This window comes from Xenopus laevis, chromosome 9_10L (assembly GCF_017654675.1).
Source record: "Xenopus laevis strain J_2021 chromosome 9_10L, Xenopus_laevis_v10.1, whole genome shotgun sequence".
NCBI classification, from domain to species: Eukaryota; Metazoa; Chordata; class Amphibia; order Anura; family Pipidae; genus Xenopus; species Xenopus laevis.
Genome location: NC_054387.1, coordinates 107,654,938 through 107,681,003, shown reverse-complemented (window position 1 = coordinate 107,681,003; position 26,066 = coordinate 107,654,938). Strand labels below are relative to the sequence as shown.

General features: G+C 40.0%; 1 protein-coding gene across 1 annotated transcript in view; it reads right to left on the bottom strand.

Annotated features, from left to right (window-relative positions):
* baiap3.L (BAI1-associated protein 3 L homeolog) overlaps positions 1-26,066 on the bottom strand; it is a 186,195-nt gene that overhangs the window by 18,864 nt on the left and 141,265 nt on the right. Inside the window, exons 13-21 of the mRNA XM_041576487.1 lie at positions 25,311-25,403; positions 22,942-23,045; positions 16,320-16,437; positions 14,081-14,205; positions 13,895-13,985; positions 8,683-8,739; positions 8,169-8,266; positions 5,868-5,919; positions 5,125-5,273 (exon numbers count right to left, since the gene is read on the bottom strand). Coding sequence (XP_041432421.1) covers positions 5,125-5,273; positions 5,868-5,919; positions 8,169-8,266; positions 8,683-8,739; positions 13,895-13,985; positions 14,081-14,205; positions 16,320-16,437; positions 22,942-23,045; positions 25,311-25,403 — 887 coding nt within the window. The remainder of the gene's footprint in view (positions 1-5,124; positions 5,274-5,867; positions 5,920-8,168; positions 8,267-8,682; positions 8,740-13,894; positions 13,986-14,080; positions 14,206-16,319; positions 16,438-22,941; positions 23,046-25,310; positions 25,404-26,066) is intronic.

Here is a 26,066-nt window from a genome sequence, read left to right as displayed (position 1 = left end):
TTTTGGCATGACATTTAGAGAAAAGGAGACTGGTTGCATCCAACAGAATGATGTCTTGGCACAGTGGTGTCACATGGAACAGATGCAACATTCGGCTCAATTCAACCGGCAGAGCTGACAGCTCCCCTGACTGAAATATGGATTTGAAACCAACTGAGAATTTAAAGTCTCATGTCAACTTTTTCACACAGAGGCTTCTGCAAAATGTGACATTGAAAAAGTCTGATAATATCATCTTCTGCAGAGGAGCCTGGCTGGTGCCTTACAAAATCTTTGAACGGTCAAGCAACAGGTAGTTGACATGATAATGAAGTCTACTTTAGGCATACATGTTCTGTATGATGGGGTATGACTGTTGTATAATATTGGAGATTGTGCAGGAGGGTGCCCCAACATCTGAAGTGGTGGGATCAGAGAGGGAGTTTGTGCAGCTGGAATCCAGTGCCCCATGCAGTAAGGTGGTGGGTAGGGCAGCAGAGAAGTTACCCAAGGAGAAGGGTGAGCAGAAGGCCAGTCAGCCAAGAATAGAGGAGAAGTGGAGAGTGTTGGGAAAAAAGCCTCCATTAAAAAGAAAGACATCTCCCCAAAAAAAGTGGTAGCAATAGGTTTGTTCTGCAGGTAAGAGCTGGGGAGATCTGGTTGAGGATGAGGAAGAGAGGCTGAGGGAGGAAGAAAAGAGAGAGAAGAGGAAGGCTGGGGCCTTGGGAAAAAGGAACAGAAAGAGGAAAGAGGGAAAATAGAGTGGGGAGGAGGTTTTGAGTCAAGAGGGGGAATGTGAATCCCTAGAGGAGGATATTGAGATTGACCTGGAGGGTGATGAGAGTACCCCAAAATTCCAAATGAAAAGGAGGGGTGAGGAAAGTGGCAGTGCCAGGCAGAAACAAAACAGGATTTAATAATAAAGGAACTTACTTTCATTAAATGAATGTTGGTTAATAATGTGATGCTTGTCTGTTTCTAATTTTTTTATATAATTTTCTGTAATGTTTTTACTTTTAATAAAATTCCCTAACATAGCTCCCTGGTTGATCTAAAAACAACACTCAATAGTAAAAGCCAAGTCCCACTGAGACTCCTTCAGTTACATTAAGTAGGATAAATAACAGCCTGCCAGAAAGTAGTTCCATCCTCATACTAAAGTGCAGTCACATGACTGGGGCAGCTGGGAAACTGACAATATGTCTAGCCCCATGACAAATTTTAAAATTGAATATAAAAAAAATCTGTTTGCTCTTTTGAGAATTGGATTTCAGTGCAGAATTCTGCTGGAGCAGCACTATTAACTGATGCGTTTTGAAAAAAACGTTTTCCCGTGACAGTATCCCTTTAAACACATTTTTCAATTAACTAAACACATTTATTCACCCAAGGGTCGCCTCTGCCAAAAGCTGCCACCTTAAGTACAGACCTTCGGGTGTGATCGATAAATATGGCCCTGGATATGCCCCTACTTTTACCTTGGTATTGTCGACTTTACATATTGTGAGTAGAAATACAGTACAGTTAAACATAATAATAATATTTAGTTTCATATTTGCATGATGCCATTTCTAATGATATTTCTGGTATTTCTAATGTTATGTGCATGACTTTCTCTAAATGTATAAATTTCATTTTCTTCAGTTTCTTCACCCTAGAAATAGTTTGGAGAAACAAGGTGCCTATGATTAAGTGCCTATGTGGGTACGAAACGCGTAAGGTGGATGGAGATTCAAATATACATTCTTAACTTTGTATAAATAAAAACATATATTTTAAATAATTTTCTCTGGTCCTATGGATCCATTTGAGTACCAGTTGGCCCTGCTTCTTCTTTATATTCTTCCCCTAAAAAGTCCTTCATAATATCTTAGGTACTTAACTGTTTTTTCATAAGGTTATGTGATAAGCCTCTAACAGGGCAGTTACCCGGCAGACAGGAAATACATAGTAACATAGTAACATAGTAACATAGTCTGACTGGTAAAATGGGAGAGCTGGAGCTGCTAGTGTTGGAAGGAAAATATGATGTTATTGGTGTGGCTGAAACATGGCTGAATGAGTCACATGACTGGGCAGTAAATATCAGTGGCTATACTTTGTTTCGGAGGGACAGAGGCAATAGAAAAGGAGGAGGGGTATGTCTGTATGTTAGGCAGGATTTAAAAGCTCATATAAAGGAGGAGGTTTTGTTAGAAAATGAGGGGGCAGAAGTTGTATGGGTGGAGTTCTTCACCAATTGTAAAGAATCCAGCAAATTAATTGTAGGCGTATGCTATAGACCCCCTAATGTAAGTGAGGAGGAAGAGACAAAGCTCCTAATGCAAATAGAAAAGGCTGCTAGTTTAGGTAAAGTAATGATAATGGGGGATTTTAATTACCCAGATATTGACTGGAGCAACGGTACTGCTAGATCAGTTAATGGGAACAAGTTTATAAACTTATTGCACGACAATTTTTTAGCGCAGGTTGTTGAGGAGCCTACCAGAAAAAATGCTATTCTTGATTTAGTGATCTCAAATGACCCAGAACTTATAGCAAATGTGCAAGTCATTGAACCCCTGGGTAATAGTGACCATAATGTTATATCTTTTAATGTCTGGTGCAAAAAACAAAAATATACTGGGGCAACAAAAACCATGAATTTTGGAAAAGCTAATTTTAGTGCCTTGAGGGCTGCCCTACAGAGCATTGATTGGGGCATTAGGTTTTCAGCTAAAAACACAGAACAGAAATGCTTGTCCTTTAAAATGATATTAAATCATTACTGTTCTCAATTTATTCCCTTAAGGACTAAACGTAGAAGCTCTAAGAATCATCCTGTGTGGCTTAATACGGAAGTAAAAAAGTTAATGGGAAAGAAGAGAAAGGCATTTGAAAACTACAAATCTTTAGGGACAGAAGCTGCATTTAATGAATATAAACACTGTAATAAATGTTGTAAATCAGCAATCTGGAAGGCTAAGAAAAGAAGTGAAGAGTTAATTGCGGTGGAGGTGAAAACTAAGCCTAAAAAGTTTTTTAAATATATTAATAGTAAAAAGATGCAGGTTGAGAGTGTTGCTCCATTAAATAATGGTACCAGTATGGTTGTAACAGATACAGATAAGGCTAATGTGTTAAATCAGTTCTTTTCTTCAGTGTATACAATAGAGGAGTCTGGGTTCACAGGCTCACTTAATAACTGCACGGCTCAGCTCAATCTAGTCAGTGGCTGACTCAGGATATGATTCAAAAAGCTTTAATACAAATTAATGTAAACAAGGCTCCAGGGCCTGATGGCATACACCCCCGGGTTCTAAGAGAGCTTAGTTCAGTTTTAGATCAGCCCTTATTTCTGATTTTCTCAGATTCACTGTCATCTGGTATGGTGCCTATGGATTGGAGAAAAGCTGATGTTATTCCAATATTTAAAAAGGGATTACGATCTCAGCCTGGCAGTTATAGGCCAGTAAGCTTGACATCTGTGGTGGGCAAATTATTTGACGGCTTGTTAAGGGATCACATTCAAAATTTTGTCCTAATGAATGGCATTATGAGCAACAATCAGCATGGCTTTATGAAGGATAGGTCATGTCAGACGAATTTGATTGCATTTTATGATGTCGTAAGTAAGATTCTGGACAGTGGGGGGGCAGTAGATGTGATCTATTTGGATTTTGCCAAAGCGTTTGATACTGTGCCCCACAAACGACTGCTTTCTAAACTAAGGTCTGTTGGGCTTAATGAAGTCGTTTGCACGTGGATAGGAAACTGGCTACAGGATCGGGTACAGAGGGTGGTTGTTAATGGGACATTCTCTACTTGGAGTAAGGGTCTTAGTGGGGTCCCCCAGGGCTCAGTATTGGGTCCACTTTTATTTAACTTGTTCATTAATGACTTAGGGGAGGGTGTTGTAAGTAATGTATCAGTGTTTGCAGATGACACAAAATTATCCAGCCCAATTAATTCCATCCAGGATGTGGCATCCTTGCAACATGATCTTGACAAACTGGCAATCTGGGCAGCTAAGTGGCAAATGAGAATCAATGTTAATAAATGTAAAGTCATGCACCTGGGATGTAAAAATATCCAAGCCAATTATACCCTTAATGGGACTGCACTAGGCAAATCCATTATGGAAAAGGACCTTGGAGTCCTCGTAGATGATAAACTTGGCTGTAGCAAGCAATGCCAGTCAGCAGCATCAAGGGAAAATAAGGTCTTGAGCTGTATTAAAAGGGGCATAGAGTCAAGGGAGGAGGGGGTCATTCTTCCACTGTATAGAGCACTTGTAAGGCCCCATCTAGAATATGCCGTACAGTTTTGGTCTCCATCACTCAAACAGGACATTATTGTATTAGAGAGGGTACAGAGAAGGGCAACTAAGCTGGTAAAAGGTATTGAAAATCTTAGCTATGAGGAAAGACTGGCCAAATTGGGGATGTTCACACTGGAGAAGAGGCGCTTAAGGGGTGATATGATGACTATGTATAAATATATAAGGGGATCATATAATAATCTCTCTAATGCTTTATTTACCAGTAGGTCTTTCCAGCTGACACAAGGTCACCCATTCCGATTAGAAGAAAAGAGGTTCCGCCTAAATATTCGGAAGGGGTTTGTTACAGTGAGAGCTGTGAAGATGTGGAATTCTCTCCCTGAATCAGTTGTACAGGCTGATACATTAGATAGCTTTAAGAAGGGGTTGGATAGCTTTTTAGCAAGTGAGGGAATACAGGGTTATGGGAAATAGCTCATAGTCCAAGTTGATCCAGGGACTAGTCCCATTGCCATTTTGGAGTCAGGAAGGAATTTTTCCCCCTCTAAGGCAAATTGGAGAGGCTTCAGATGGGTTTTTTGCCTTCCTCTGGATCAACTGGCAGATAGATAGTTAATAAAAAAAAAAAAAAAAGGTTGAACTCGATGGACATGTGTCTTTTTTAAACCTTACTTACTATGTTACTATGTTACTGGACATAGTTAAACACACACAATTGTTGCCGAATACCTGTGAACAAGGACAGACAACAGTTAGAATGCAAGATCTTGCCAGAATGCAGCAAGTACTAGGGGGTACTGGGAGCTGCAGTTCTGCAACAGGTCAAGTACTGGATGTTGCTTGATATGGTACTAAGATAATTTTGAATTCAAAAACTCACTTACTTTAATGGCAGGTAATCTCTAAACTTCCTCAGCTCGCTGAGAGTAATGTAGAGTTCAAACAAGGCCTCCCCAATGGCGTGGGTTATCTCGGGGCTTTCGGGTTCTGTTCCTTTCAGAGCTCCCATTGCAGCGCTCACTTCATCAGCCACCTGTTGCCAACAAATGCCCCCCCAAACGTTGTCTTCATTTCACATTTAGGGAATGTAGTGCATGAGTGCACTTTATGTAGCACTGTGATTCTAGATCATATATATATATATATATATATATACACACACACACACACTAGAAATCACATTATATCAGTACAGGTATGGGACCTGTTATAAAGAACGCACTGGACCTGGGGTTATCCGTATAAAGGATCTTTCTGTAATTTGGATCTTTATACCTTAAGTCTATTAGAAAATCATGTAACCAATAGACTGGTTTTACTTCCAATAAGGATTAATTATATCTTAGTTGGGATCAAGTACAAGCTACTGTTTTATTATTAGAGAAAAAATAAATCATTTTTAAAAATTTGGATTATTTGATTATTATGAAGTCTATGGGAGACAGCCTTTCTGTAATTCAGAGCTTTCTGAATAATGGTTTTCTGCATAACGGATCCCATACCTGTATATTATAATTAAAGGAATATTTAGGAATAGCTAAAAGGGAGTCATCACTGGCACACGTGGAGAAAACGCTGATTGCATTGATTTCCATTACTCAAGCTGAAAACGTAATAAAAATCTTACCAGTTTCTCAAGCTGCCGGTATGTGATACTGAAGAAATCCACCTTCACAATACTAAGAAGAAAAACAGATATGCCTTATTTTTAGCACACCCTGCCATGCATTTCATTTGCTTTTTCTTTTTCAATGGAAATGTAAACCCCCAAGAAAATTAAATGAAAGAATGCTTAGAGAGCTGTTTAAAGCACTGGTGCAAATTACATGAATCATTTTATAGATTGCAAGTTATTCAACATTTTAACACTCCGAATGCAATGAACTTGAAACAAAGGAGGCATCTGCTGGTCAGTTCTTCCAACCGGCCTGACAGTCGGTTTCAACATACTTGAGAAAAGTCATATTTTCTCTTCAAATCTATAAAGAAATAATAAATGTAGATTGCAAGAGTGCTTAGAAGAGCATCCTGAGCAATTTTTCATTTAGTTTGGTGGTTTTACATTTTTGTTGTAGTCCTGAACAAAAACTGGCCCAAATTGAGATAAATTACTTTGTAATACCTGTATAAACATATTATCAGTCTCCCTCATTTCCCTTGGCTGCTAATTCCTTAGCAGTGTCGCCGTATCTCCATATCCATGGGGACTTCTTAAATATACAGTACATCAACAAACAATATAACAACCAATATCAACCTCATTTCTATATATCTATAACCTTTGTTAAGGAAGAAATCTCAGAATCTCAAGCTTGAAAACCATGGCATTAAGGGCAATTAATCAGGGACGTAACTAGAGGGGGGCGGGCCCTGGCGCGGGACGCGCTGCCAGGCCCCCCGCCCCCCTCCGTACACCTGGAACCGCCCGGGAATCGTGGCGCGTGAGCTGCCGGGGGGGCCCTGAGGGGGTGCGGGCCCTGGCCCAATCACACCCCCTGCTCCCCCGGTAGTTACGCCACTGCAATAAATTAAGTTTAATATTGTTTTACAGCAGGGTATAATAAAAGATGTCAAGGTTTAATTATATCATATGTACTGTACAAACACAAAAGAAAATTTAACTGATTTTGCTAATACTGTGTCTCTTTACTGTGGGGAGAGTGAATGAAAACCATACTAATTTGACTCCTAAATTAGGGCTTCTACCCTAATTTATATTTTCCTTGTATGTGAAACTGTTTCAGCTGTACACAAGAGCTCACATACATCCAGCTGCCTGTATCAGGAAACGTTTATTCTTCACTCAGTGGCATATTTAGATATTACTGGGCCCCATTGCAAATTATTTTTCAGGCCCCGAAAATGTCTAGAGGTTGACCTATTTTACCAAGTTTTATTGAAATTGTACATGAATTATGGCCTTATGGGGCCCCTATACCTCCTGGGCCCCCCTGCAGCCACAGGGTCTGCTTCCTCTATAGTAACACCCCTGTCTCCAGTCTGGTTTGTAGACGATGGGAAATAAGGAAACCTAGCTGAGCACAGATAAGTAGCGAGATCCCAGACAGAGGTAACGGAAGGTGTCCAGATTATAACCTCAATTTCACTTTTTATCGACCCTTCAATATTTTCTTTAAAAGAAAGCTCATTCCTTTATATTTGTTAGTGATCAGTCTCATCAACAGGCTCATTAAGAGAACACCCCGTACAGTATATTTTCACTAGGGACTGAGCTCTGGCTGCTAAAAAAACAAAGCAGCAGCATGCAATATATTACTTGTGACACCGGCTGATCTTTGCTTGGAGAATGAAATAACTCTCAATTAAGATGCAAGGATAAATGAGATTTTTTTTAATATGTCGTTGAGTTTTATTATAGGGTTGGGGGCCTAGCCTGAATGCCACTTAGGGTGAGCTTTGAATGCTTATGTGCCTAATTACAAATTACTCTACTTATTATTCTTATTAATTCTGATCTTTCTATTCGCTGTAAGAACCCAAAACATTTATATTCTTCTTCATCACATCGGCAATAAAAATCTGTGGGGTGTGGGCCTGGCTGAGTACTTGGTTTCTTACTGGGGAAGAAGGGGTCCCATGCCCATGCAAGCATGACGGCCACTGTGTCTTTTTAAATGAATTACAGATGCAGAAACACCACCGTTCTTGCTGTTAATCAGAAATTAACAAGGCAGCAGCATTCTGCTTCACATCATTATGAATTATTGTCACCGTGGTTGGTCTGAGAACATTTCTGCTATCTGACAGCAAAACAAGGTAAGACAGCCAAGCTTCCCTATGCTGGTCTGCTGCATTTTCTCCATGGACCCCCTTGTTTACATTGTGTCTTTGGAAATGGAGTGGAACCCAGTTATTCACGTGGCACCTAACACATGTTTGTTAACCTAGGCACAGGTTTAGGACCTACCTCACAAATAATCTGTTGTATACATTTTGGCTCTTCTCTATATCTTCATGGACAGCATCCGCCAGTCTCGCTAGGCATCTCAGCTGTTCCACTGTATTCTATAAAACAAACACTGCATGTTGCTATGGGAAGACATAGGCTGACATGTCCATATCCATGGAGAGTTATGGAAGTACATCAGCAAACAATATATATCAACTGTATTTCTATGTATCTATAACCTTTGTTAAGGAGGAAGCTTGACCAAATAGCCGACTCTCACAACTGAAAACCCTGGATTTAAGGCCATTAATGATGGTTAATATTGCTTTAAGCAGGTTATAATCAACGATGTCTATGCCAATGAGTGTCTAATTTTATCCCATGTACTGTACAAACACAAAAGTAAAGCTCTTTGTAGTTATCTGTATTATATCATATTACAATGAGCATAACAGTAAAGAACCTGGGTAATTGTAGGGTATATAATAAGTTGTGTCTGAATGCCATGCTAATGGAAAGACAGCAAACATACCTTTTCTTCTGGTCTCAGGGAGGCATACGTTTTTTCATACCACTCCAGCGTGCCCTTCTGAAAAACATAAATTGAATGAAATGATCTGGGAAAATGATCCCACTCTGCCTCTTTCAGTTTACTGCGAGTGAGGGTGAAACCACAGCATTTACTAAATTGCCGTCGTAGACTAAAGGAAGCATAATAGTTCTATTGAGCTCACGGAGATACAAGTTTCAGCTTGTCATTATCGAATTACCTGATTGCATATGAGAAAAAGGCAGGGAGAGCTGAGTGGATAAATGGCCCAGAAAGCATGTAGGGCTCTGGTTAGATACATCCTTTAGCTATTCTGTTTGCACTATCCTGGGTGAATGAGTTCTGACTTCAATGAATGAGAATGCTGATACCCACCAGTTGCTTAGGCGCAACTTCCATTATTTTAGTAACAGAAGAAGCCTTTTCTGATAAAACACCGCACATGGGTCTGTTTTATTTAAAATTAAACTTGCAGCTCCCTAGCTGTTATTCATCTACAGCTCCTACTTTTCATCTGTTTGTAGATGCTGGTAATTGTAGTTTAACATCACTTGGAGGCTGTAGGTTGCATAGTCTAGCTACACGATGCAGGGTATGATTCTTTATTCTTTCCTCTGAATCTTAGACATAACACAGCCATGACAGCCCCATGCAATGCAACTAGTGCTGTCTGTCTTAAACATAGTGTAAGCTGGGCAGTTACTCCTTGCAACTAGTCCCACCCAATGCAATTGCTGCTCTATCTCAGAAATTAGTGTAGCCTGAGCAGAGACCTAGAACCATCTAAAGGTATTCAGGGTCCATACCCCTGTCCCTTGTAAATACAAATGTTTTATTTTGATTAAAGCCAGGAGTTCCTCTAAACAAGGACTCAGAAACAGGTCACTGTGAAATTACAGAAGGGCCACCATGATCCTCTAATGCAGTGATCTCCAACCAGTGGCTCCTGAGCAACATGTTGCTTACCATTCCCTTGAATATTGCTCCCAGTGGCCTTAAAACAGGTTCTTATTTCTAAATTCTTGGCTTAGAGTAGGGTTGCCACCTCATCCCTTTAAAACTGAATACATATGGAATCTACAGCCTGCATGGCTAATTAGCAATTCATTTAGATGCATGATGCATGGCTGGACATAAATCAGTTCAATCTGCATCATGCATGTACATTAGCCATGCTGTGTATTCCACATGTGTTTGGTTTTAAAGGGGTGAGGTGCCAACCATAGTTTTCGCTCCATGAACAGAGACTCCTGTAGGCTGCCAGTTCACATAGGGGCTACCAAATAGCCAATCACAGCCCTTATTTGGCATCACCAGGAACATGTTTCATGCTTGAGTTGCTCATTGAGTTGGCTTCTCCTACATTTGAATGTAACTCATGGGTAAAAAATGGTGGGGATTCTTTCTCTAATGCTATGGCTCCAGAGTTGGTGGCTATTCCCTTACTGCACGCTGTATCATACCTTTATATAGAATTGGCCTTTATACAAATGTTGCCATAGTTGTTGGCTTGCTAATTAACACTGAGAACAAAGCAAAATGTGAAAGCTTGTGAACATAGGAACAAATATGTCTTCTGCTTGTGCCGATCATAATGAATGTAATTTTTTTTATATGTGGAAGAAATAAAGAAACACTGCTGTTTGTCGAGGGAAATGATATGCTTGCTCGGTTGGAGAAAAGAACCCAGGTTGTTCACCTTTAACTTTTAGTATGTTATAGAATGGTCAATTATAAGCAACTTTTAAATTGGTCTTCAATATTTATTTTTTATAGGTTTTTTTAATTATTTGCCTTCTTTATCAGAATATTTCCAGCTTTCAAATGGGGGTCACTGACATCATATACAAAACAAATACTCTATAAGGCTACAAATGTATTGTTATTGCTACTTTTTAATTGCTACTTTTTAATTACTCATCTTTCTATTCATACCTCTCCTATTCATATTCCAGTCTCTTATTCAAATCAATGCATGGTTGCTAGCAGAGTCTGGCTGGCCCACAGGGATACCAGAAAAACTCCCGGTGGGCTCAGGTATCAGTGGGCCCTCATGCTGCTATACACTTGGCCTATTTCATGGCCTTTCCCTTTTTCTATGAGAATAGATGAAATAATAGATTATAGTATGTATAGATTATAGTATGTATAGAGAATAGAGGTTGAGTGAGGAGAGGAAGAATAATAGTACCCTGGTCTAAAGTTTTTTGGTGGGCCCCTGGTCTAATGTTTTTGGGTGGGCCCCTGGTGTCCCAGTCCGACACTGGTTGCTAGGGTAATTTGGGCCCTAGCAACCAGATTGCTGAAAGTGCAAACTGGGGAGCTGCTGAATAAAAAGCTAAATAACTTAAAAACCACAAATAATAAAAAATAAAAACAAGCATCAAATAGTCTCAGAATATTACTCTACATCATACTAAGGGGTAAATTTACTAAGCAACGAAAATTCACCAGTGACGGCTTTGCAGTCATCGCAACACTTCGCCAGGCGAAAATTCGCTCACACAACACTAATTTACTAAAATGCGAAGTTGCGTCCTGGGCGCCGAACGCTGGTGAATTTTCACTAGCGTTACCTTAATAAAGACAATAGAGTTAATAATGCCCTACACATGATCCCACTGTATAGTTAATGTTCCATATGTTAGAAAATGTATGGGGGAACCTGGTTACCCAAAAAACTATTTAAGGACTTTTGCAGGCTATCACTCTGAAAAAAGGAAAAGACGCCAGAGTTTTTTGGACTTAGAAGCTTTTTCCACTAAAAAATATGATGTAAGTAACTAAAGATCGAGGAAGATCTATGTACTCCAATGCACTTCACCTGCTCAAGTCTGGCAAAACATTCAGTAAAATCCGCATCTTAGTGAATTTGCGGAGTAACATCCATTCGCCAGAGTGAAAATTCGCCTGCCGCTAGAGTGCGAATCACCGCAAGCGTCTATCTCCTTTGCTAGTGAAGTGACGCCTGTGCCCGTTAGTAAATCATCGAAGTCGAAGTATTTTAAAGGTGAAAAACCCCTTTAAGCCTTACTTTTTTTTTTATGTGCCTCAAAAAAGAACTCACTTAATGACAACCTGCATAACCACTTAAAGGTACTGTGCCACCAAGGTACAAAGAAAGATAAAGAGACAGAGAAGGCAAACAATACATTAACTATTATTAAAGTAATACGAATGTTCTTGGGAAAAAGAAAGCCCTGTGCATTGTTGCAAGTTGCCCATCCTAATGTCCAGTTGTACAACTGAATATGTAAATCAGGCTATTTGGCCTATGAGTTGCGTTCATCAAGACTTTCCCAATGAGGTGAATCCATTCAGACACAGCAGCCAGAACGCAGACCTCCATTACTGCTTTGTGGGCAGCTGATTCATGAGGCACATTTATGATGATGAATCAGTGACTGAATCAAGCCTTATATCTGAATATGATAAATTGCAAATTAGACTATCAAGAGCAGCTATTTAATTTAGCTCAGTCGTTTAGGAGCGGCTTTTTTCTGAGATTCTTAAAGGAGTTGTGCACCTTTGAGTTAACTTTTAGTATGAATTAGAGAGGGATATTCTGACCCTATTTGCAATTGGTTTTCATTCTTTATTATTTGTGGTTTTTACGTTATTTAGCTACTCTCCAGTTTGCAATTTCAGCAGTCTGATTAGAAGCAAATAGTAGAAATAACTATAAATCTGTAGCCTTACAGAGCATTTGTTTTTAGATGGGGTCGGTGACCACCATTCAAAAAATAAAATGGGGGCAATTAAAAACCTATAAACAATCAATAATAGTTACATAGTTACATAGTTAAATAGGGTTGAAAAAAGACAAAGTCCATCAAGTTCAACCACTCCAAATGAAAACCCAGCATCTATACACACAACCCTCTCTACTTTCACATAAATTCTATATACCCATACCTATACTAACTATAGAGTTTAGTATCACAATAGCCTTTGATATTATGTCTGTCCAAAAAATCATCCAAGCCATTCTTAAAGGCATTAACTGAATCAGCATCACAACATCACCCGGCAGTGCATTCCACAACCTCACTGTCCTGACTGTGAAGAACCCCCTACGTTGCTTCAAATGAAAGTTCTTTTCTTCTAGTCTAAAGGGGTGGCCTCTGGTACGGTGATCCTCTTTATGGGTAAAAAGGTCCCCTGCTATTTGTCTATAATGTCCTCTAATGTACTTGTAAAATAATAAGACCAATTGAAAAGTTGCTAGGAATAGGCCATTCTATAACATACTAAAAGTTAACGTAAAGGTGAACTACCCCTTAAGGCACAATACATCAAAATATACAGTATATGTAGAACATTTAGTACATGGAGGATTGGATACCTCCAAAATATCTGTTTAGTAGGTTGGGGGGGGGGGCTTACTAAAAAAAAGATTTTGCTTGAAATATTCCAAATATACATACAATTTTGGAAGGTATAGGACTGATCTTCTAGAAAATGCAAAATCTATAAAATATCTGTAGCACAAATAGATCAATCACTGGGCTGCCATAATTACTATTTATTCAACAATCCACCGGCCTGTTGTAAAATACGGTAGACAGAAAACATGCATATTTGGGTGGTTTGCAGAGGGATTTTAGAAACACTAAATAGAGCTAAAACCATTCTCCCCTTCAAATATAAAATGAAAAAATATATTGGACTCGTGATATACAGTAAGGGGGTTCTTTATCAAGCTCCGGATATCTGAACCTTGAATAATTTGTCATTTTCAGAGGGAAAAAAAACGACGAATTTTTCGAGATTTATTAAAGACCGATGGTCTAAAAACTCAGAATCCGAAACCCAAGCATCTAAAAGCGCTCGAACTCCTGTATAAGTCAATGCGGAAGGTCCTAATGTCTGCGATGATGTCCGTACCGATATCCGATGAGTTTGTGGTTTCTGCGCAAACCACAAACAATTCGAGGGAAAGCTCTGAAGTTTGCCCGACCCTATTTTTTCAGGATTTTTTCTTCATAAATAAGGTCCATTCGGCCAATCAGAGTTGCTAGTTTTTCTAACTTAGAAATACTGAGATAAATTCTGAAATATTGCAATATGTTGAGCATTCTGCCACCTTGCCTGATATATATTTATACACACAAAAGTGAAGCTACATTTATCTCTATATATCTACTATATTTAAACAACTGCACAAAAACACTACATTAAAAAGTGAAATTACCTTTATAATGGCAGCAATCTCCAGATGTAGTTCATTATGGAAAGGGCAGACCATTCTAAATGCTTGCATGTTGTGGATTTGACTAAGACACCTGCAACAGACAGAGGAGAGAGCAGAAGTTATTCTAGTGAAGAGGGACTGGCTCTTTGATTATACAAATATCTCTCTTACTGGGGTAAATGTTACCTTAACATGAATTCAAGCCGGTTAATGACTGTTGTGTTAAGAACAGGAAAGTTGTCTCTGAGTTTTTTCAGAAGTAGAAGGCAATATTCTGTGAAAAGCGTAAAACTTTCAGCCAAACTCTGCTCCTATTGGAAGAGAAAGAATGTGATAAAACTTAAGAAGTTACTAATGTAATGTTAGTAGAATAGAACGTACACCTGGAGGCCTATTTATCAAAGGTCGGATATTAGTGGTTTCAGAGGTTTTTGAAACCACAACTAAACTCATAAACTCTAAAACTACAAATGTCATGAAATAAACGGAATAAAATGCACTAAAAACATGAATAAACATTGGGGAAAAAAAATCCAAAAACCTCTTAAAGTCCGAATTAATTTAAAACGCTACAATAATATACAGCTCCCGCTGACTTCTATAGGACCTCAACAACTTTTACCTGGCAAAGTTTTGTATTAGTGGTTTTCATGGTTTTGACACTTAAAGGAGAAGGAAAGGCATGTTATACTTAGGGGTGCCAAAAGTTAGGCACCCCAAGTGATTATATTTACTTTCCTGACACCCCAGGCCGGTGCTCCTTTCAGTTCTTCCAGCACCATGGAGCGATCCTCTCCCTGCTTTTTCGTTCAGCTCGAGGCTGCACATGTGCAGTAGAGTGAAAGCCGAATGAAAAGCCGGCTATTTTGTTCTACTGTGCATGCGTCGGGAAATTTGTAGTGCAAAGAAGCAGGAAGAGGGTCAATTCGTGGTGCTCGCTGGTAGAACCCCAGGGTCGTGCAGGTTTTGCTCATAGAAGCAGCAGCCCAGAGTGTCAGGTACGTAAATACAATCACTTGGGGGCAGGGTCAGACTGGGGGGCCCGGGCCCACTGGGACTTCTGTCCAAGGCCCCTCCGACCCACCGCCCCCTACTGTGACGTGTCCCCCTACTATGACGTGGCAAGCGTGCATTCGTGAAGGCACTGCTCGGAAGGCGCTTTCTCAGTGAATAGGTAAAAAAACTTTTTTTTGTTGAATCTGATCGGGAGAGGGGACGAGCCTGGCGGAGCCCATTAAGGGTTTTTTCCCGGTGTCCCGCGGGCCAGTCCGACACTGCTTGGGGGTGTCTAACTTTTGGTGCCCCAAGTATAAAATTACTTTTCTTCTCCTTTAACAAATCTTTCTTTATAAAAAAAAGGAAAACCATGAATTTTTAGAGATTCGTGGAAAAAACCAAAACCGATTGTTAGTAAAGAGGCCCATTAGGGACCAATAGATTCTGCCAATGTGCATCAGGCTGCATTACTTTCAAGTGTATTTAGTCAAAGGCACGTATGAGACATCTCAGGGTCGTGCAAAAAGGAGTCAACGTTCAGTCTGGTCCTGTAACCCACAGCAACTTATCAGCAGCTTGCTTTTACTGGTCAAATGCCTTCATCAAAGGTAATCAGAGGTTGGTATTGTACACACCATAGCAAAATGCATTTCTTTCTATGGATAAATCAGTGGCTTTTATTTTTGTCAGAGCGGGCTTTTCTGTGCTGGTCGGATAATTGAAGCATGCAAGGGAAATAAACTATTCAAAAAAAATACAGGCATGCTGGGGGATAAATCTAGGCATTGGAATTCCACTCAGGTTCCACATAACAGGGTATAAAATATGTGATAGATCAAAGGGACGTTTCATTTGACTGTGGAGCTTACAAACAAATAAAGCAAATTGCTGCACGGAGTAATGGCTTATCACTGCTTCCTCACCCACTGTGCCCATCTGGGTCCCATACTGTACCATTATGATTTTAACTAGCTTTTACATTTGCTGGTTTCCTTTATTCGGAGAAAAATATTAGTTTCTTTTCTTGAGAAATTACATCTAATTCATTTTTTTCCCCATAAATAAAGACATATAAACGTAAAGGTTTACAGTCAGGCCAGAATTGTTTTTTCCCTGTATATTTGAAGTTATTCATGAGTTGGAACACAAATTATCTTTCATAACCATGTATTCCCTCCCTTGCTTTTGGTAGCTATGTGTCTATCAACTGTTTTGTTGCTAATCTAATATTTAAAATTCAATGTGTTATTGTCAAAAGGTTAAGTACAGAACAACATGGCAATTTATATAACTCAAATGCAAAATGGCAGTTGCATAGATTAGAAAAGTGCATGAATTATTATTTTTGAAAAAATACATCTTAGTGATGTTGTCTTTATTGGAACAAGTAACAAGCACTGTGTGAATGTAATATGATATAATAACTTACCTGCTCTCTTTGACACATGGTGGGGTCCCATTGCTCTTCTATGAGTTTCAGAAGTCCCAGTAGAAAACTATAATCCATAGACTGGATTTGGTGATGTTTGCTGAATGCTTGCCATTTTCTGATAATGAACACAGAAAGATGGATTTTATTATATATGCCTATTTGTGCACTGATTTGACTCTGTAGTGTCCCTATGCCTTTTGGACATTTTCTTTAGCTCTCATCATTAAAATAGAATATAGCATCACCACTGCAGTTATTAGCACAGACAGTGAAGCATAGAAGACATTTGTACATACAGATGGATCCATAGTGGACTGACCTTGCTTAATTTGCTGTTGCTAGATCAAACACAATGGTGACTGAGGGTCCAGTAATTGTCTTGTCCCTCATTAAATCTGTTCAGGCACCTTAGGGCAGGGATACACGTGGAGATTTGGGGAGATTTAGTCGTCCGGCGACAAATAGTCTCTTCTTCGGGCGACTAATCTCCCCGAACTGCCTTCCCACCAGCTAGAATCTAAATCGTCGGCGGAATGGCATTTGGAGCACATCGTTTTCTGAAGCTGCCCAAAGTTTCCTCGTGAGGAAGAAGAGAACATGTGACCAGCTGTCCCTAGCTTAAGGTGACAGCGCAATATATTTGCAGTAATACTGATTGATTGATCATGAAGGGTGGTTATCAATTTTTTAATTGGAAGTTACCCAAGTTAAATTGTATTTTACTACTCATACTCAGGAATCTTCTGATGGTCCACCAACAAATGTGTATACTGTAGCTACAAAACAATAAGTGACAGTATTATGGTTGCAACCTTTTAGCCTGGTCGAAACTGGGCAGGGGACGGGAGGCGCAGGCAACCCGAGACAGTATTAGGCCACAACACCACAAAACAAAAATATTGTCAATATATGAAGATCACAAGCGTTCCTTTATACTTGTGGAACATTGCAAACTGAACCAGGTTGGTTCTTCTCGGGGTTATACCAGCAAGCACTATGAAGCGATCCTCTTCTGGCATCTCCTTTCTTCAAATTTCCCAGGGGAAAACACATGCGCAGTTGAACGAAATATCCGTCTTTATAGTTAAAGTTCGGCTTTTCTTTCTACTGCGAATGCGCAGTCGCGCGAAGATGGAAGAGAAGCAGTCTGTGGTGCTCACTGGTATTGCCCGATGTTTCAGGTAAGTCAATACAATCACTTGGGGTGCCAATATCCTTCTTCTTTAATAGTACTGCTACAGAAGAATTCTGCACTGAAATCCATTTATCAAAAGAGCAAACAGTTTTTTTATATTTAATTTTGAAAACTGAAATGGGGCTATACATATTGTCAGTTTCCCAGCTGCCTCCAGTCATGTGACTTGTGCTCTAATAAACTTCAGTCACTCTTTACTGCTGTACTATAAGCTGGAGTGATATCACCCCCCGCCCTTCCCCCCCACCAGCAGCCTAACACCAGAACAATGGGAAGGTAACCAGATAGCAACTCCCTAACACAAGATAACAGCTCCCTGGTAGATCTAAAGGTGGCCATACACGTAGAGACCCGCTAGTTTGGCGATTTCAATAAACAAGCGGATCTCTCCCTGATATGCCCACATTGAGATGGGCGATATTGTGCTGATCCGATCGTGGGCCCTATGGTCCAACGATTGGATCATAATGTAGCTAGGGTTGCCTCCCGGCCGGTATTTTACCGGCTTGGCCGGTAAAACATCTGCCACAGCCGGGGCCGGTATTACAAATTTAGCTTTGGGTAGTGGCCCCGCCCCTTTTGTGACGCTACCCCCGTGGCTCCTTTTCCGTTGCCCTTCATCGGTTCCGCCCCTTTTTGCATCACGTAATGCCCCTTTATTTTCCACCGCCACCACTGGCTGGTAATTTTTTTTTTAAAAAGGTGGCAACCCTAAATGTAGCCAATATGGGCAGTCGGATCGCAGGACCGCAGCAACAAATAGATGCGGCCACGATCAGACAGGATCTTTAACCCTGCCCGATCTACATCTGGCTGACTTTCGGCCAGATATTGATCAAGAAAGCCCGTCAGAGGGCCAAACACACGGGACAATAAGCTGTTGACTCTGTCTGTCGGCAGCTTTTATCGGCCCGTGTATGGCAGGTTTAAGAACAGCACTCAATAGTAAAATCCAGGTCCCACTGTGACACATTCAGTTAAATTGAGTAGGAGAAACAACAGCCTGCCAGAAAGCAGTTCCATCCTAAAGTGCTGGCTCTTTCTGAAAGCACATGACCAGGCAAAATGACCTGAGATGGCTGCCTACACACCAATATTACAACTAAAAAAAATACACTTTTTAGTTCAGGAATGAACTATTATTTGGTAAAGTGAATTATTTGTAGTGTAAACAATGTAATTTAAAATTAAAAACGACATCGTAAAAATCATGACAGAATCCCTTTAATATTAACTGAAGCAAATGCAATTTTCAGAATGGCACGGTGCCGATATTCTTGGGAAAGGGAAGCTATTTGCGGCACCCTGGTCTCTAGGGTGATACAAAGCTTAACATGCCATACTTCCTAATGCCAGCAATTTCTGAACATCAGCCAAAATAGTTTGAGAAGTAATAAAATTCATCTTCTGTTTAGTCAAGTGATGTAAAAGCCCTTCAGGTGCTACAGCACACAGATCAATAAGTATCATGCTTGCTGCTAAAGAGGATTAGATGGATGTTCCAGCCTTCTATTCCATAGTGCTGGAGAGCAGAAATCAATGGTCTCTGACATTTTCGCTCACACACTTTAGATGTCATTCAAAGATTTTTATAATAGACTGACGCTGTTCAGAGCAGGTGATCCGTACAAAAACAAGACATATGCTCTAACAAAATAAAATGCTAAAGCCTCACATTAGCAGCAGCAAAACTGTCAGAATGGTTTTTATTGTAAAACCGGTGAAATTTACACCAAAACACAGTTACAATGCAATTATCCTAAACATGGGATGTGGACAGCACTCTTGCATCTGTTTGTTGGAAGCAGGATCAGCAAGAAAATTCCGAAGCACATAAAAAATTACAGTCATGGTTGATCACCCAAGTGTTGATGAACTACAACTTGGCTGGGTCATTTACAAACTGGTAGGCAGGGTGCAAAGTGCTAGAAGAGCTGAATTTCCAGTAAAAGTTCTTAAAGTTACCAGGAGTGTGCTGGGCAAAATTAGACTATTCTGACCATTTGCTCCACAAAAAAGGAATCATAATGCAGATCTATGAAAACATATTAGATGTGGACCACATCAACTCACCAATGAGGACCTCGACTGTTTTGAACCTGCCAGACCAGTGATCTGCAACCAGAGGCACGTAAGCAACATGTTGCTCTCCTACCCCTTGGAGGTTGCTCTCAGTGGCCTCCAAGCAGGTGCTTATTTTTGAATTCTTGGTTTATAAAAACCATGGGGCAAATTCACTAAGATGCGAAGTTGCGCCAGGCGCAACTTCGCCGCACTTCGCCAGGGCTCCGCAAATTCACTAAAATCCGAAGTTGCGCACAGGGGTAGCGTAAGGTTGCGGAGTTGTGCTAGCGTTGATTCGCTATATAAAGCGAAGTTATGCTAGCGAAGGCTAATTTGCATACGGCGCGAAATTCAAATTTCAATGGAGGAACATGTATCTGCACTACAAATGCCTAGAAAACCTTCAAATCAGCAAATAAAAATTTTATTTTGCCCTACACATGTGCCCACTGTCTCGGTAAGTTGCCATGAGTCAGGAAATGTAGGGGGGAGGAAGGGGAGCCCCAAAAAATTTTCGATCTTTTTCAGCCTATCAGCCATCATGTAGAAAACACGCCAGCGTTTTTTGGGACTTAGAAAAAAAATTGACTTTTTTTTAAACAATCCCTATCTACTCTATTGCGCTTCGCCAGGTCTGAGGTGGCGAAGGAAGTCTAGCGTAAAAGGTAGCGTTCAGTACACTGCGCAAGTTAGTGAATTTGCGTAGTTTCGTCGCTAGCGAAAATTCGCCTGGCGTCAGGTTGCGAAGTAACACTAGCGAAACTACGCCAGCGTTCGTTAGTGAATTTGCGCAGTAGCGAAAATGCCAAACGCTAGCGAATTAACGCTAGCGTTCGGCGCTTCGCGGCTTAGTGAATTTGCCCCATGTGTATTGCCACACAAAGCCTCCTGTTGGCAGCAAGTCAAGTTAGAAGCTACCAATGCCCAATCACTGCCCTTATTTGGAAGCCCCATGAACTTTTTGCATGCTTATGTTGCACTCTCAACATTATTTTACACTTGAACGTGGCTCACAGGTAAAAAAGGTTGGGGACCCCCGTGCCAGACAGGGTAGGCAATCAAGAAGGCACCAATAGGCACCAATAAGTTGCCAGCATGTTCTGGATGGGCCACAGCTTTTATCTGCCTGTGTATGACTAACTTATGTTCCAATGGGAGTATCAAAGCCAACTGTCATGTAAAATTTATTAAACTTACAATCTGTTTTATCTTTCTGTTCTGTTAATAACATTGGCATCATCAGTTTTACTGGCCAGGTTGGTAAAATACTGTCTCAGTGGGATGTGCAGCACTTTATAGAGAGCATACAGCTGTTTTTTCTGAAGCCTGTATCCTAAAAACCTTGTAGCAAGATCACAAATTAGGAAGGGATGACATATTGATCTTGATGGATGTAAGCCCAAATTAGATGTTTAGAGTCTGATAGGTTGAGAAGACTTTAGGTCCTTATGTACAGAGTATAACAGTACTAAAATCTATGACTGTAATGCAACTTTTGATGTAAAACAGGCTTAGAGACACCTGGAACATTTGATTGCAATAATGTCATCTGATTAGGTGGGCAGGGTAGTAGCTCTGAAATATGAGGACTATCATAATGAAGCATTATGTCAACTTTCATAAACAGAATCATATTCGCAATTCAGTTCCAATCCTACACATTCTTACCAAGAAAAAGTGTTTGACTTTGTAGATTAATTAATATTTTCAATAAAAGGCAATACACAGGGAAGCCCACCTTCCTACTGTATAGGCCCTCCAATCATTTTTTGGCATTGATTCACTGGGGAAGCCTTTAACGCAATAAGTGGAAACATATTTTCTGCTTTTGCACTTACACAGTTACATCAGAGACAGACATGTTCTGAAACAGCAAATTTAACATGGAACAACCAATACAGCTGGACCTCTTTGCATGTGGTATCCCTATACTGCTAGTAACTATGGCTTTTTTTTGCAAAAGTTAGGCACCCACAAGTGATTTTCAGAAAACTGAAAACTGCACTGGCCCAGGTCCTTTCAGCGAGCACCACAGAATGATCCTCTTCCTGCTTTTTCTTTCTTCTCGTGACTGCGCATGTGCAGTTGAGTGAAAAGCCGAACTTTAACAAAAAAGCCAGCTATTTCATTTGAAGAACAACTAAAGGTGGTCAGACATGGGCCGATAAAAGCTTCTGACAGACCAAGTTGGCAGCTTATTGGCCCGTGTAAGGAGCCCTCTGACGGGCTTCCCTGATCGACATCTGGCCGAAAGTTGGGCAGATAATCGGAAGGAACTACAAATCCCGTCGGATCGTGGACCGCATCTGTTCGTTGATGCGGTCCCACAATCCGACCGCCCGTTTAGCCATCGTTATGATTTGAACGTTGGGCCCTACGGCCCACGATCAGTTCAACCCAATATCACCCACCTCACGGACATCGCCAAATGAGAAGATGACCGCCCCGTGGTGCTCACTGACAGAGCCCCATTATTCTGTCAGGAAATTAAATATAACCACTTGGGGTGCCTAAATGTGGGCAACCCCAAGTTAAAATTACTTTCCTCCTCCTTTAAGAGTCTTAGAGTATCATCTAAACCACTATAGTGCATATGTCAGCCAACTTCAATAATTGTATTAAAAGCTATTCCTTCTGCAGCACAATTACTTTTTGTATAATAACACCTTCCACCTCCAAAAGAGAGGCACAACCATGGGAGCTAAATTTACCCCCTAAAACGCAAACCTTTACATGAGTTGGTGGGAGGAACAATGTATAGATAATCTAATAATATGTTGAGGTATTGGTGGTAAATTTGAGGAATTTGTGGAAAATATTAACAACAACTGGCCTACGGATTAAAGCAATACTTTAAGTATAATTCTATAAGTTTCTTAGATCTTACTCTATCAGTTAAGTGGGAAGATTATTTCTATTATTTCTAGGGAACCGAATCCAAGAAATTCTTTGTTACAAGCCATTTATGCCACCCAAAACATGTAATACCTCATTCTATACTTAGTGAGGCTGCCCAGATCATGCCTGGATGCACAGGAATTTATTTTTTAATCACATAAACGTAAACAAAGATTCCTGGCCAGGGATCACTGTAGCATGTCAATTCACTGTGCTTTTAATAAAGCACTTCAATTGACTGATCCACAAACCGATAAGACTAGAAAATTGAATGAGCTCCTCGGATCAGTCTGATTACATGCCTGTACATATAGTCGGCTATTCAAAAAAAAACAAAGCTATATCCAGTATTTTTCATTACACAGGTCATAAATGTTTCCCTTTTGCTTGATAAATAGAAGTGTGCTCATGTATATATATGTACTTGAGTGTAGTGTTAGTTGCTGGAGAAGAAATACTTACATGACGGCCTGTTGTAAGCTGGAGAGATCAGTCTGCATGCTGTGGTGGGACAGAATGGTAAATGCATGCTTGCTTAGCTCCCCCTTCCAGATCCAGCTTTCAACCTACAATGTAACAACCATATCTCAGCACGATTAAGTGTAAGCAAGAGGCAGAAAAACACACAATTTAAAGTGAAGCCTGATAAGGTTTGTAGTTCAAGGACCCTAACACCAGAAACTGAAAGGGCTTCATCAATAATTAAATATAAAGTTAAAGGGGAACTCCACAAAAACATAATTAAGCTTTTTGAAAAGTAAACATAATTTTAAGCAACTTTGCAATATACATCAATAAAAAAATATGCTTTTCATGATTTTTAATGGTTTCTGACAGTTCCCTAAGCCTAGCCCCCAGCTCTCCTGCTGATTTGTCTGACTACTTTGCTGAGCTGGCTGACACTACTGTTACTTTGTATAAACAGCCATCTGTCCTCAGCCTGCAAACCCCACAATTCCCTGCACATGTGATTTCAATAAAGAAAAGAACATCAGAGTGCAATGCATTGTGGGTAATGTAGTTCCTGCATGCTGTCTGTAAACTGTGGAGAAGTTGTTACAATTTGTAACATAAGTGTTTTAGTACCTCCTTCCCTGCCAGGATTTCAAATGATGCAGAAAGAGAAGAACTGTTAAACAGCTGGATTTCAGCATAGAAAATGCCATTTATTCATACTTTTTAAAGAAACAGGTAACTGTGATGGGTATATTAGGGGTTTCTGTGTTATGTGGCCCTCTTTATCAAATTCTGGTCTGGAAGCCGGAGTTCCACTTTAACTTCTTGACACCTTTGAACCAGAGTATTGCAGGCAGCTGAAAACCACCTATGATTGACTTGGTGGCTCCCATTCCATTAGAAAACATACAAAAGTGCAGGTGTAAACACAAATTCTTCTGCTTGTTCATTAACGGAAGCTGCAGGGAAGCCGACTGAAATAAACTGGAAAGGACTCTGTGTGACTTTAGACTCAAGCAGCCTCAACAATTATATGGTTTCTAACATATTTATTAAAATAAGTTCCTATCCACAGCTATGCAGAGTCCAGTAGATCTGTTGGGCCCAAAAAGCAAACATCTAGTCACTTATGGCTCTCTGAATGAATAGAGGGTGAAAGATTTTCTTATGCACAATAGATCTGTTGCTGCCAAGAAATATCTCAATGGCATTTGCTGGAGATATATATATATAGCTATGAATGCATATTATAGTATTTTTATTTTTACTTTACTTTATTATTTGCTTTATTACTCCTCTTTGTGTTCAGGCCCTCTCCTATTCATAATGCAGTCTCTTATTCACATCTATGCATGGTTTCTAGCAACTATACTGCTGGAACTGCAAACTGGAGAGCTGCTAAATAAAAAGCTAAATAATTCAAAATCACAAATAATATAAAATAAAAACCAATTGCAAATTGTCTCAGAATATCATTCGCTACATCATACTAAAAGTTAATTTTAAGGGCATGTAAAGGCAAAAAAATTTAATTCCATTTTTACTTTCTTTAATGAAAAAGAAACCTATCTCCAATATCCTTTAATTTAAAAATGTATACCGTTTTTATAAGAAACCTGACTGTATGCAGTGAAATTCTCCCTTCATTTACTGCTGTGGATAGGAATTGTCAGATGGTCCCTAGCTGCTGAGCAGGGAAACAATCATACTTATGAACAGCAGGGGGAGCCCCCACCTTACTTCCCCGCCATGCAGAACTCAAGCAGCTTTGTTTATGATGATCCCTAAGCAGCCCAGACCACACTGAGCATGTGCACAGTCTTAGTCTTGCAAAGATGTTTAACAAAGTTACAAGATGGTGACCCCCTGTAGCCAACTTTGAAAGCATAAATCATTTGTTTGATTAGGCTTCTGGTGCAGTAAGTTCATGCTTATGTTTAGTATACAAAATACAGCATTTCTAGCCTTATTCTATTTTAGACTTTACATGCCCTTAAAAAGGTGAACAACTCCTTTAATGGGAATGATGTGGAACAGTTGTATTGCAAACCCAGTCACCCCCACATGCGTGTTAAGGACACTGCCAGAGACTCATATGTTTATGCCCTGAGCTCAAGAGATCTATAAACTAGTCAGAGAGCAAGATTCTATTGTGACCTAAATTTTGTACGACATTTACTACAGCTAAACCATATTGTTATTATGCATTCTACAATGCATTGCTTGTTCATGTATGCTCCAGCATATGAAGCAGGGTTTGTTGTTTATAGCATCTGGAGAATCGGGAGTTTGGGGTCCCAGATAAAACGCCCGCCACTTGGTTTCCAATTTCTCGATTTGGGAAAGATGATTAAGATGAACAGCATTGTGTTTACCTCTGTTTGCTTGTGCTCGTACTGGAGCAGCTGGTTCAGCAGCATTTCATGAATCACCGAGCCAGATGCCTTCTTGCTTAGAACGGTGTCCCTCTGAAACACATTTGTCAATTCAGATGTTATATGCCATGCGATTTGTTTTAATACTCGGTGAATTGAGTTACAGCTGAGATCTGCTCTTCCGAGCGTAATGACCCAATGAGCATTCACATGTACGTGATTTGTTTTCAGATGGATATATATGTAGTGCACAGATAAAATAGATTTCTCAGTTACAGGTAGGGCTGTTTTTTTGTTATGGAAAGCCCCAGGAGACTGTTTGGGTTACTTTTTTATATAAGGTAGGGCTTTCCAACCTGAAAAGGAGATGCATCCCCCCCCCTCCCAAAAAAAAATACTTGATGCTCCTTTTTCTGAGACATTTGCATTTTTGGACTGCTAATACCAAACATTATACTCAAAATGAGATTAAGCAAACCTAGGTTTAACGGAGTACATGAAGAGCATAGGCAGCAAGGGTTGCTGATACGCTGACAAAAAGAACTGAAAGCCTGCTATTAGTGGTATAAAACTGTCTTGACCTGCTAATATCTTAGAGAACACCAAAATCTGAAAATGAATGAATGAAAATGAATGTAAATTGAAGAAGTGCTCAGGCAGTGTTGGACTGGAATGCCAGGGCCCCACCCACCTGTAAAACGTGACCACGACTTTCCAAACTATTATTCCTCCTCTCTGAAGTCAACCTCTTTATTC